The 12,585-nt window shown below is 45.7% G+C and overlaps 1 protein-coding gene across 1 annotated transcript in view; it reads right to left on the reverse strand.

Moving 5' to 3' along the window:
- The window catches only part of LOC146191256 (uncharacterized), a 49,144-nt gene that overhangs the window by 21,190 nt on the left and 15,369 nt on the right, over positions 1-12,585 (reverse strand). Inside the window, exons 3-6 of the mRNA XM_084599904.1 lie at positions 10,395-10,473; positions 6,283-6,534; positions 4,646-4,798; positions 598-941 (exon numbers count right to left, since the gene is read on the reverse strand). Coding sequence (XP_084456030.1) covers positions 598-941; positions 4,646-4,798; positions 6,283-6,534; positions 10,395-10,473 — 828 coding nt within the window. The remainder of the gene's footprint in view (positions 1-597; positions 942-4,645; positions 4,799-6,282; positions 6,535-10,394; positions 10,474-12,585) is intronic.

A 12,585-nucleotide genomic window follows, 5' to 3' on the forward strand; every position in this document is an offset into this window, starting at 1 on the left:
CTCAAGGCATACATGGCCGCTTTTGTTTTCCAGCACTTTCAACATGCGCCCGCGATTCGGTTCCGCTTCGTCGGGTTCAGAAGCCAAACAGCCATTGGCACCGAACCAACACAGTGGATACCGTTTTGAGTTTCCTTTGTTTTAGAAAAGTCACTAATTTGGCATTATTTTTTCTTAAATTTTGCCATACAGGGGTCATTACTTTAATAGAAAATAGTAAAGTCGAAGTCCCTCGAATAAGCTTTAGAAGAAGGCAGAATTTGAAAAAAAAAAAAAAACATACAGTGAGCACCAACGTTTTTAGCTAAAATCGCGAGATTGAGCGCACCTATAGTGTGCACTATTAGTCTGTCAAAATATATCCCGGTTTCCCTTCTATCCTATTCTCTTTCTGCAGGACATGGTTCAAGTTCACGGTGAATGAGAACTTTCTTGCGCCTATCCCCAGCGTTTACCAGTTAATTCTCGGGCTACGTGAGGACGTTCCTTTGTTGGGCTAAACTGTGAAGTGCGAGGCCCAGCCAAGCGCTTCCGCGGAGAGTGACATGGCCAACTGTAGCTGCTGAATAAATCATTTCGACGCCAGTGACTACGCACCTCCTCTTCCGCTCCTTTTCGTTGTGGTTCTCTCGGCCGTTGAAGGGCATGTAGTAAGGCACGTTGTCCAGGGGTCCCACCATGTGCTGAATCTGTCCCATGTTGGCCACTCGGGCCACCCCCATGATGTCACTGCCTGTGCCGTCCGCCGCAGCGCCCGCCGCGGCGCGGCCGAAGTCTCCTGCCGCGGTCACGTCGTCGCCGCCCAGCGCGGCGTGCAGGGATGCGTCGGAGCCCGCTGCAGCTGAGGCCGAGCTGGTGCTGGGACCCGCGCCGAGGTTTGCGGCCGCACCGCCCGCCGCGCCCGCCGCGTGACTGGACGCAGGCAGGGGCAGGTAGGCCGCCTGCACAGCAGGGGCATTGTGAGGGCGCCCAGCCGGCAAGCCGCCGTTATGTGTGGGGACGTGGTGAACCGAGGAGGTGGGGTGTACTTTGCTTGGGCTGCCGCTTCCGTGATGTCCACTACAGCGAAACTGAAGGGGGGAGGGGGTTGGTGGGGTGAAGGGGTGGGTTCTCCGTTAGAAACACGGCCTGGCCACCGCGGCGCCACGCGCTACGACCTTGTGCAGCCACGCCCCTTATGCCTCCGACAGCGCATTTAGCAACGCCTCACCGTGTGCTGCCACCAGTGATACAAATCGTAGAGACTAGACTGAGAAACACCCCCTGAAGGAACGGGAAGTGTTAAATTTTACTTTTTCGTGCTATTTAACGTCTAAAGTCGCCCATACTATGAGGGACATCATTGTGAACGGCTTCAATAGTTTCCAGAACCCAGGAGTTCTTAACGTACTGATGCGTTTTCCGTACAGGGTACACACTGATGTGCTTTCAAGCTGGCCTCCATTGAACCGCGGGCGCCGTGAAAAAAGAAGTAGGGCATTTTATATCAAGGAAACGGAAACACAAAATATGTAAGCTGGGAATGAACTGTGTCAACAAACTAAATAATCGCTTTCATTCCCTTGCCTGCCCAGACCAGCTTCCCATCGAAAAAATATTCTCCTGGATGCCACTTGTAGAGTTGAAATCACTGGCAGCGTTTGATAAATGGAGCCCATTTATGTTTTGGGTTATAGCCAGTTTTCATAGAGAATTAAAAAAGGAAAGCTTTTACGTATTCTGGCAGAGCATAATGTCAAGAAAATGCTTCCTTGCTGAGCCAGAAACCATCACCTAATGAATATGGCCGAAAATTCAAAGCAAATACAAGATATAAGCCTCTGAAATGTAGGTACGGCTTGACAAACGACGAAAGGCCCCAGAGTGCTGTGGTGGTTTACACTGGACCGTGTGAGTAAGCGCCTTTCACTAGACCACAGCCGCTCTGAAGGAAGTCTCGGAATTATGAGACACTCGCGACCCTGCGGAGATATAAAACGACTTTTAATAAAAGAGAGCAGTCACCAATAAAACTTGCTCCTGGTAGGCACTTCACTTTTGCCCCCCCCCCCCCCCCCTCCTTATGTTTCTGGAAAACCGACGCTGCGCAAATGAGAAGGTGAGAGCAATGTTACAGCCATGACGGCGCAAAATGTTCTTACGCTTCGCTTCTGGGGATCTAGGAATCTGAACGACAGACTAGGGATAAAAGTCGCTTCTAACAAGGGAGCGTAGGGAGCCTACCGGGAAGCCTGTCCTAGTGGGAGCCGTTGATCTGTATGTTGCAGTTCGTTTTGAAGACCCACCCAGGTACATCCAATACAAATCAGAAGGAGTGAGGGAGAGTATCGCGGATCACTGCTTAGGCTTTCCTAGGTGCAAACAAGGTGTGTGACACTTGTGTCAGCGTGGCTGAAAACAAAGCACGAGGATTGTCTTCCCAGCAACTTCGAAGGCCTTGGTATTAAAAAATGATAAACAAAAAAATGCCCTTGCTTTTGTAAGATTTCTCATTTTATCATATTTTATGTTGGCTTCAGAGGAATAATACTTCAAAATTTAATGTCAGTTGAAGGATGCTGCGGTGCACTTCTCAGCTGCAGGGAGGGCATTCCCGGTGCCAATCAGTGATGATGATGTATACTCTACACTATCGGTTTACGCACTGATCGCACCTGATAATACTAAAATAATAAATTGTTAAGCTCGATGCAGTCACTTGTAAACTGATGCCGCGCACACCTGAAAACATCGGTGATCAGAGAACCTTGAAGGTACAGGTGAGATACAATTGAGCCCGCTATTTTGCTCTAATTGCAATCAGGACTTCCCTATCGGATAAAAATAAACCATCTTTGTTGATAAAAAACCTGACCAGCAGCTACTAAACTCTACGCACACCGCAGCTGTCAATTTTAAACAGGAGACATTTAAATGTTCTTAGAAGGGTATAGTATGTCTTTGTCGCCGCCTGTACGGGTGTTTGTGTGTGCGATAAAATGCATAAGGGGATATTATATGCCCAAGCGGCAGGCCTTGAGTCGTCCTCCATCCCAGCCTTCCTTTGCGAAAGACAACCCCCCACTATTTCATGCATTCATAAGCTCTAAACAGGTCCATCCTATCATATAACGCTCGTAGACCAAAACATTCTAAAGGGTTCATAATCTGCAGCTTATTGGGGCACTGAATGAAAAGCACTCTCTGACACGCAATCTCGACCGCATATTGAAAGGTAGAAAACTGCATGGCATATATAAGTCATAAAAGCACTTTTATTCTATTATAATATATATATATATATATATATATATATATATATATATATATATATATATATATATATATATATATATATATATATATATATATATATATATATATATATACCTTAAGTTTGGCATAAGTGAAAGCCGCTTACTGGTGCTTGGTAGCCACCGGGAAGACCTCCAGGATGATGTGTTCCGAGATGAATGTGCCTTTGTGCTACGCAGGTCAATTCCGGAACCTGGCAAGTACCGCTACGTGAAATCACTTCTTTCCGTCAGTAAACGGGGAGATGTGAACTGAGGAAGGAATGACAGTATGATAAAAAAAAAGACGATGCGAAGTGAAAAATCGAGGAGGAGAATAAAAACCAAGGTGGAAGCGAAGGAGGAAAACAGAGGGAATGGAGCGATGCGATGATGAAAGGAGGAAGAGGGAAGACTAGGAGGGACACATATAGGACGAGAACATCCTTATGTTTATACGACCCTTCCGAATGTGTTACAAACGAGACCCAAAATGTGTTCGGCACGCCACTGGAGTTTTGAGCAGGTATCAAACAAATGTGAGAAGCGACGAGTGTCGAGGACATCGATGCACGCGAGTAATCGATAAGTGGCAGAAGTAAGACTTGCGTTGGTTAAATGTTATTAGGCCGTGCTTTAAGGATGATTGTATTTGGCAATAAGGATCGAGTTTGGAAATGTTCTAAATAAGTTCGAACAGCCATTTCCCCAATTGCGATTACGTTTTTTTTTTTGTGTGTGCATGTGTTATACATGTGTTTGCATGTGTTACAGATCCACAATCAGTGTTTCCAAGTTAACTAATTATAACGACAGTATCAGAGCCAATGTACAGATGAACTCTCTATTATAACAAGCGTGATTTATGCGTAACTGAGTGCGAGAGTGGCAGGAGTATAAAAGATTGGCGTGGATTGAGCTGGGTAAACGTACAGTACACTCTCAGGCTCCGCTGACGTTGGCGGGGTTAGTGTGGACAGACCAATCTTTCTTCATAATCCCTGATCATATGCTAGGCTTATTCACACCCCCATCTACTATGGACAAGTAGAAATTAGGGATGGTGTGATGATGCCAGGAAATGTTGAAGCTAGAGATGAAACAGTAAAGCGAGTTTAATTATCGCTTTTCTACGGGTATAAATGTATGAAAATGTTGTTTTTTGTTGGCTGGGACGCTGACATTGAGCCACAGTCCTTTAGTACCCTCATGTGGTGTGTCCTGGACACTGAATTCAATTTCAAAGGTTCGAGCGCCTAGCTCTCCGAGTCAAGACTACGCCTCTCTGGTCTGTAGGGACCGAGCTAGAAGGCCGTGCATAAAAGGTGTAAAGGAAAGGGGGGGAGGAATAGCTGCCTTGCCAGCGAGGGCACGTGGGTGCGACTTGCCTGTGTGTTGGAAGTTCCAGGGTAGGGTGCCCACGTCGCCCTTGGATGCACCAGGTAGGGCGTCTGGTGCTGGGGAGCCACGTACATCGGCGGCGACTGGTGCCGGTAGCGCAGGTTGTCGTAGCCGCCCGTGTGTTGCTGCGCGCAAGAGCGCACAGACCGAGAAGGCATAACTCTTCTTTTCATCGAGCACTGGAACAAATAGTGGCCTCCGTTCTAATACGGGCGTGGAATGCTGTCCGGAAGCAACGCACGCAGAGCATTTGTTTTATTTTTGGATATTGGACTCGTTCGGGCAGGAAAAATATTCTGGAAGATTTCAAATGGTATTGTTTTGTCAGAAAGACCGCTTTCATTTATTTAATGCTTTAACGCTAATTTATGCTGGGAGAAATATTTAACGCCGGCTTTACATTTCAGGTTTTTTATCAAGAAAAGTTCTATGAAAGCTACCATGCAGTGCTTCCTCCGAATGTCTTCACAAGAACACTGAGCAGATATAAAACTAAGACCGATAAATTATTGCTTGGGGATACTACCGACGCTTATTTCTATATGGAAGGCCTGTTTCTTGGCAGAGAAGAATCGAAAATTAAAGTATCAAAATACTTCCAAATTCAAACCATCAGAAAAACGTGAGTATTGCGACCTAATTTCCACTAAGCGTTTCTATTGAAACTTTCCTACAAATCAGAGACTGCACTTCTGAGGAGGCAGAACGCGGTTAGAAACAAGCTATTCACTGGTCAAGTCGGCCGCCGAGGCGAAAATTGTGCAGGAGGCCAAGTTAGAGGTGATATTGCATGCAGGGGGGTACTTCTCAGGTTTTGCTCAGCATAGCAAGGTATGTTCGCCTTTCCATGAGCGGAAAACAAGCGATACCTCTCAGTCACATTGCATTTCAGTGGTCAACGACATGTATGCGTAGCAGGTATCTGTTTAATTAGCATCTACTTAAAGGTGCAAGCAAATTCCGAAATCAGAATTCCCGCAGCCTGAAATGCGTAGCCTACTGAAAGGGTAAAGAAAGGTAAGTAATTCAAGGAAGTTCAAATCACCAAAAATCCGCGTCCTCATTGACTGGCTACGTAAAGTGCCTCGGCCAAAGGCTTTTAAAAAGCTTATTGTTTTTTTTTTAACGTGATAATGCGAAAACATTTTTGACCAGAGGTTTTGGCGTAGACGTTGCGAGATAGAAATAATTGTCACGGCTTTGGCAGGTGGTAGTTACCAGGTGACATTTCCGCGCAGTGACTGGTGGTCCGGTCATGTGACATCACTAGGCACCAAGAAATTGCTGAATTGGCAAGCTCTGCAAATTCGCGCTTAGGGTTTGAGATTAGAAGTTGTGATTGAAATCCATATCTGCAAGTCTCTAAGATCTCGAATTTGACAGTATACCCGTACGTCACGTATTCACGTTCGTACCGGTTGGTAGAAGCGGAGCTTTGTATCTACATCGAATGCTCATTCACATATTGTCATGTCTTACGACTATATGGCAAGGAGTGTGTTATAACAGAAGCAATATTTTAGGAATCGACGATTAAGCGCGTAGCAACAAAGTGCATGCACAGTTACGATGATCTGCGACTGGAATTTCAGCGGTTTACGCTCCTTACCATGTGTGCGGCAGCGGCTGCCCCGGCTGCGTCGTGGGGCTGTGGCTGCTGCTGCGGCTGGGGTGGCTGCTGGGAGACTGTCATAAGTGGGGTGTATGTCATCTCCTTGTCGGCGCCGGAGCAGTCGGCTTGTTCGAAGTCCGTCTCTAGCGTCGTGTCCGGTACCTCCGCCTTTGACACGGTCACCGCGGTTGTGTCGAATGTGCCCATCATGCTCTGCTCCAGGCCGAACGCGTCACCATGAATCTCTTCCTGTGGCCAAAGCAGCAAAAGAAAAAGAAAGAAAATACCGAGTCCAACTGTAAAGAAGCACGAGGCGTTCATACGAAATGTAAATGACATGTTTATGCCTTAACACAAGCAGAGGAGAGGCTTTTTGACAACTGCCACTTAAACTAGCTAAGTAAAACTGAACTTGGTCTGTTCATGACAGCAGTAAAAGATTGGAGTTGAGATTTCAGATAAGTTTTATGAAAATAAAGAAAGAAGTAAGCTCCAATTAGCTAATTTGATGCATGTAATATTGGGTGGCTTAATAGAAGCGTTGATAAGGAAAGTTGGCTGATTACTTTGCTTGCAGCCGACATAGAACGACAGCGAGTGGTTTACAATATCATACGATTAGGTTGCACAACTTTTTATCATGACAGCGTCGATTAAGGGGGACACTAAAGCTCCGCCTATAAGGCTATGACGAGCTAGCGGAGACTCCCACCCCACATATAAAGGCCCGCTGTAACCAAGCCGTATGAACGTGCCTGCGTGGCCCAGTGGTGACGTGAATAAAAGGTTCCTAGCAGGCTGATTCTGATATCATCCCCCCATACGACGGGGAGCCCCGAGTTGGCAGCTCCTGACAAACGTAACGTCATTGAAGCCTACGTTCAGTCAGTGAGCGACTATGTCAGCTGCCAGCTACTGCCTGCAAACGCCATGCTTATGATTTATCGCAACAACGCCGACCAGTGAACGGAACCTTTAATGTTGACGCGTTAACTTCGGCTTCGGCATTATGGCCATGGCGGGCAACAAAAAATAAAAATTACAAGAGTTCAACGCTGCTGAACCAAATATTGAGCGAAAGCATTAGCTGCGGGTGACCGAGCGTTCTTCTCTTTTTCTTATTCCTCAGCCCACATATAAAGCCCCGCTTTAACCAACGTGCGTATTAATGTGCCTTAGTGGCCTATAGGGATAACGTGAATGCCAGGATCCTAGCAGGCTGTTTCTGACATAATAGTCCCATGTGAAACGAGAGATCCTAGTTGCAGCTCCTGCCTACTGAGCCGCGGCTCCGACCGCGCCACGCCAACCGCTTGAGTTGGGAGCCCATCTATCGCTTTTGTGTCACGTGGGGTGTGACGTCACAGCGTCACGTGGGTAAGATGTGGCTACCACCGCGCTACGCTGACAGCTTGAATTGGTAGCCCAGCTCTCACCCTAGTGTCACGTGGGATGTGATGTCGCAGCGTCACGTGGGTAAGACATAAGTGGCTACGCCGCGCTACGCTGAGGGCTCGAAACAGAGTAGTATTGCTTTCGCTATAACAAAAAAAAAAAAATCACCACCATGTCTCCGGTGGGTGTAGTTGGCAGGTGGAATTTGGGGGAACTGGCTGGCCGCCGGTTTGTGCGGCGTCATGAGACCACGTGACATGGACGATTTGGCAGGAGCTGTCATATCTGGTAGCTCCTTTGTGATGGGAACCGAATCGTGGGCTTTGGGCCCCGAGTCAAACGCGATACGCATAGGCCACGCAAGCGTATTTGACCGGTTTGGTAAAAATGGGGCTTTATAATTAATTCTGCAGCCTCAAAGATACCAGTAAGGCACGTTACATGAGGTGTGGGTATCGAGAACTAAAGCAACGAAAAAAGGACCATGCATACTGCACGATTCCCACGTTGCCATAGAGGGACGAAATAGAAATTTAACGTTGGCAAACAGCTCACACATTTTAAGTACAAAGTGCTAAAACAATTACAAAAACAATAGGAAAGAAGACAAACAGGTGACGGACAGTAGACGAGAAACAATAATAATGCATTGGTAAAGAAAAACCAGAAATTAAAGCAAAGTACCACAGATTTAATATTACGGCAGTAAGGTACCTGAAACTAAAATACGCAAATAAACTTCAGCATGTCTTTGAATTTGGTGAAGCCTTCAATGATTACAGAGATGTTGAGAAGGCCGTTACAATCGTTTACTCTCCAGATGAATAAAAACGGTGCGAATGCTTCCGTTTTTGGACAAAGATACGACACCTGCTGACTATTTTCCTGACGCGTTGAAAACGGGGAGTGTTTTGTGACGTTGATGCTTGGCATGAAAGAGAGCTTAACCGACTACTTTTTCGCGGTGCTCCAGTAGGGGTACGCCAGCAAGGTTCTTTAGTTCAGTTACACTGCTGTACGATGAAAATTGAAATAGACAAATCTAATGGGGCGATTTTATAAAGTTTCAATGCTGCCAGAAAGGTACAGTTAATGAGGGCATATTATTGTAGTATACAGACTAATAATTTAACATTTGTGGGAGAGAACTCCATGAAATTGAAGATAGCCTAGGAGTCCCCTTGATGTTAAAGTGATGCGCTTAATGTGGGTTGACCACGTAAGATTGGTAGAGAGATGTAGTCCAATATGTTTATATGCTATTGTATGCTGTGATTGAGAGCCGCAGAGAATGCAGCTATGAGCAGTTATATTGTTAGTGCCTTGGAAAATGCGTCATCTTACATTTATCAGCGTCTAAGGTCATTTTCTGTTTTATTGCGTTAGCAATAGTGGGCCAGGTTTCAGCCCGTCGCGTAGTCCCTGGAAGGGCCACGTTTGACCTTGAGCCGTAGCCGAGCCGAATACAGCTTTAATCAAGCAGTATGAACGTGCCTTAGGGGCCTATAAGGGTAACGTGAATGCAAGGGTCCTGGCAAGCTGAGTCTGACATAACCGTCCTATGTGAAACGAGAGACACAAGTTGGCAGCTCCTGCCATGGGACCAAGGACACGACGACGTTCAATAAAGACTATAGTCATTCATTTGTGTGCCATGTCTTTACCCATAGCTAAACATCTCAAGCTACACCATCAGGTGCACTACATACTGAATCATGAATAAGCGCAGCCATGGAGGTATTACTAACGCAATTCAACCCAGTTTAACCAGAGCTAAATAAACCACCACCAATTTTTTGCATCAATTTTCTACAGCGAGTAAGTCGCGTTTCAAGCTAACACTATCTCAAAATTATGCACTTTAGCGTTATTAAAGCAGTTGTCTGGAAAAAACTGAATATTGTTTATGCGCTGGTAATGAAAATAAGAAAGAGAAATGTTCCGAGCACTGATTTTTAGTGGAATCCGGAAAGAACATCGGTTGGCCTTTCACTCCTATGTCGGAAGGTCTTTGGCATAATGTGGTAGCTCAAGTCTCTACACTAATGTGTGTGTGTCAGATAAGGAAGAAAATTAAATTAGGCTGATGTTGACTGAGCGAGTAGGAAAATGCATGCGCGTGAAGAAGGATTCAAAGATCAAGCCGTGCACGGGAGCGATAAGCGCTATCGCGTCACATGCGCATAAATGCGGAGCTTAATGGTCCCCTTAACCTTATCTGCATATCAGCGTATCAGCACAGCCAAGCGTGAAGCTAACAGGATATTGGTCGCTCGGTTATTCAACGTTGTAAGTTAATGAGTAGCTCCAATATAGTGCTCAGAACTCCCAATGACATATGTCAGCAAAACGGAGCTAGAAAGTGTTTAGGTGCAGCTTTTGTTCTCACGAGAGTTCCTTATTTTTGGCTAACAAAATTTCATTCGCCGCACGCGCTGTCACGCGGTGCCACTGTGCCATTGTTAAATAGGCACAGTACTATGAGTGGTCTGAAATGCATTTGCTAGATAATTTAATTTGCATTTGAGGACACTGTACAAAATTCACCAAAGAAAATATTGTACTGGAAGAGAGCGTATAACTACTTTTGCTTAGCATGTTCATGACTTTTCGTGTCTACAACAAATCAACAGCAGTGTCTTCATTAACGCTTACTAGACGTGAGGCTATAAAAGAGGCGTAGTGCCTATAAAACGTGTCGAAGTTTATTTTACCTTGGAGACTACGACTTCTCCGGTATGTCCATTTGTTTCTTCGCCGGGTAGTCTTCCGTCCATAGTTCGGGACCAAGCTCTGGGGAGAAGAGTGAGAGCATAGTTGGGAACTAGTGAGCTGGAGTAGGTATTGCACCTAGTTTTAGACGCACACGGATGAAGAACAGATAGCCGCGAAGGCAAAAATAATCATGGGAGTGCACTTAAATCTCCTTACGTGCAGAAATGTAAAAGCTAAGTTCTATGCCCAGTTCTTTTATGAGCTGTGAGGTTCGTTGCTCACTACCGTTGCTTAGTTGCCATTTCTAACGATAAAACGTGGATGCACTCAAATTTTGGAGGTGGCCCAGCCATATTTAGAAATCACGAATGAGTTGGCCATAATAAAATACGGTTAGGCATCAGTTTTGGTCAAATTTGGATGAAGTCGAATCTCAGAGGTCCAGGAGGCGAAATTTCGGCGGTGGCCCGCGAAAATTTGCAAGCTACCATGAGTTGGCAAAACTGAAAATAGGTTACATACCGACTGTGGTCAATTTTGGGAGAAGTCAAATTGGGAGTTACAGAGGGGGCTAGCATTTGGGAATAACCCATAAATTTGGAAGTGACCACTGCCATGGCCATACTCAAATAGGTTTCGTCCAAATTTCGCGGACCTAGGGAGGCCAATTTTGAGGAAGCCCAACTAGGTTTATATGTATATGTATGAGACATATGGGCAAATTATGACCAGACCAAATATCAAGGATCCAGGACGAAAGGTGTTAGGTGTGGCAATCGCAATTCGAACGCCACCACTGAAACGACCATAGTCGAATTAGGTTAGAAACTGATGTTGCCAAATTCTGAGGAGGACAAATTTTGAAGCTACAGGCAGCTAAATTCTGTTGAGGGGGGGGGGGGGGGGGGGGGGGGGGGGCATCCGAATTTGAAAGCCCCGACTGAATTCTCCATGCTGGAAGTAAGTTCGATATCTATTTTGGTCCAGTTTCAACGAGAGATCAAAATTTGGGTTTCTTGGCGGACAATTTGGTAGTGGCCCTATCCCAGTTTGAAGGTCATCACTCCACTGACCATGCTCAAATTATGTTGGACATCAGTTTTACTTAAATATTGACGATGTCAAATTTGGACGTTCACGGGCCAAGTCTTGGGAGGGGTCCATTATAGCTTGGAGCTCACAACTGAATCAGCCATACTTGATTAGGCTAGAGACTGGATTTGGTCAAATTCTGACAAGGTCGAATTTAGGGTGTCCAGGGGCGATATTTTTTGGGGGTCGCCATCCGAATTTATGTCACCGATGTTGACCATACTCCACTTAGATTGGATATAAAATGTGATCAATTTTCAATGGATTATTGACAAATTGTGCGGACACGCTCTGACGACAGGCTAAATGCAAAATGTAGTTTGGTTTACAGGAATGGAAGGGCAAATTATCTGTCGATCTTTCTCCGTGGACACCCGACCCACACTGTATTGTAAGGAAGGAAGATGGGAGTGGAAGCGGAAAGAGAGAAGAGGGGCCCTTGTGAAAGGCTCCAAGCTTCGACCACCTGGTTATGTTCAACGTGCTCTGATATCGCACAAAAAAAGACGGGCGCGCGCCTTTCCTCGTGGCGTCTATCGAAACGCAGAGGCGGGCGGTCGCGTTGGAACCCGGTTACTCGGTTTCAGTAGCGACTTGATGACAGGCTCTGTCCACACGCACTGTCGACACATTCTGCCGACTTGGTCGACGCACTGCAAATATGCCACTCATGCGCCAAGAAGACTTTTTGCCTTAAAGTGCATAATTTAGCCGGAAGGTTCGAATTCTAGCCTTCATCAGTGTTTAGGGATATTCCCGATGCGCCTCGCATGAAAACAAAACAAGAAACGCTCTAGAAGTCGCACTTAGCTATAATAGAGATGAGACATTCTGTAGTCTGTGGCGTCTTTGTGCACGAACCGTTCCTCTTCTTCGTCACCAGTACGTTATAAGACACAATCAAGGGCACAGGTTAACGTGCTGCCAATATGCTTACGATAACAATTTTATTGATATTTTTCAAATGGCTCATTAACTTGCCGGCTTTTGTTCGTAGCTTTACCTCTTTATTTCTTGTGCCACTTCCGCACTTTTTTACTATTATTTTAGGGATATAAACTCGAAGAAACCAGTCTAATATAGGCAAGAAACAATATG

This window comes from Amblyomma maculatum, chromosome 4 (genome assembly GCF_055883805.1).
Source record: "Amblyomma maculatum isolate TAMU_Amacu chromosome 4, ASM5588380v1, whole genome shotgun sequence".
Classification (NCBI taxonomy): Eukaryota; Metazoa; Arthropoda; class Arachnida; order Ixodida; family Ixodidae; genus Amblyomma; species Amblyomma maculatum.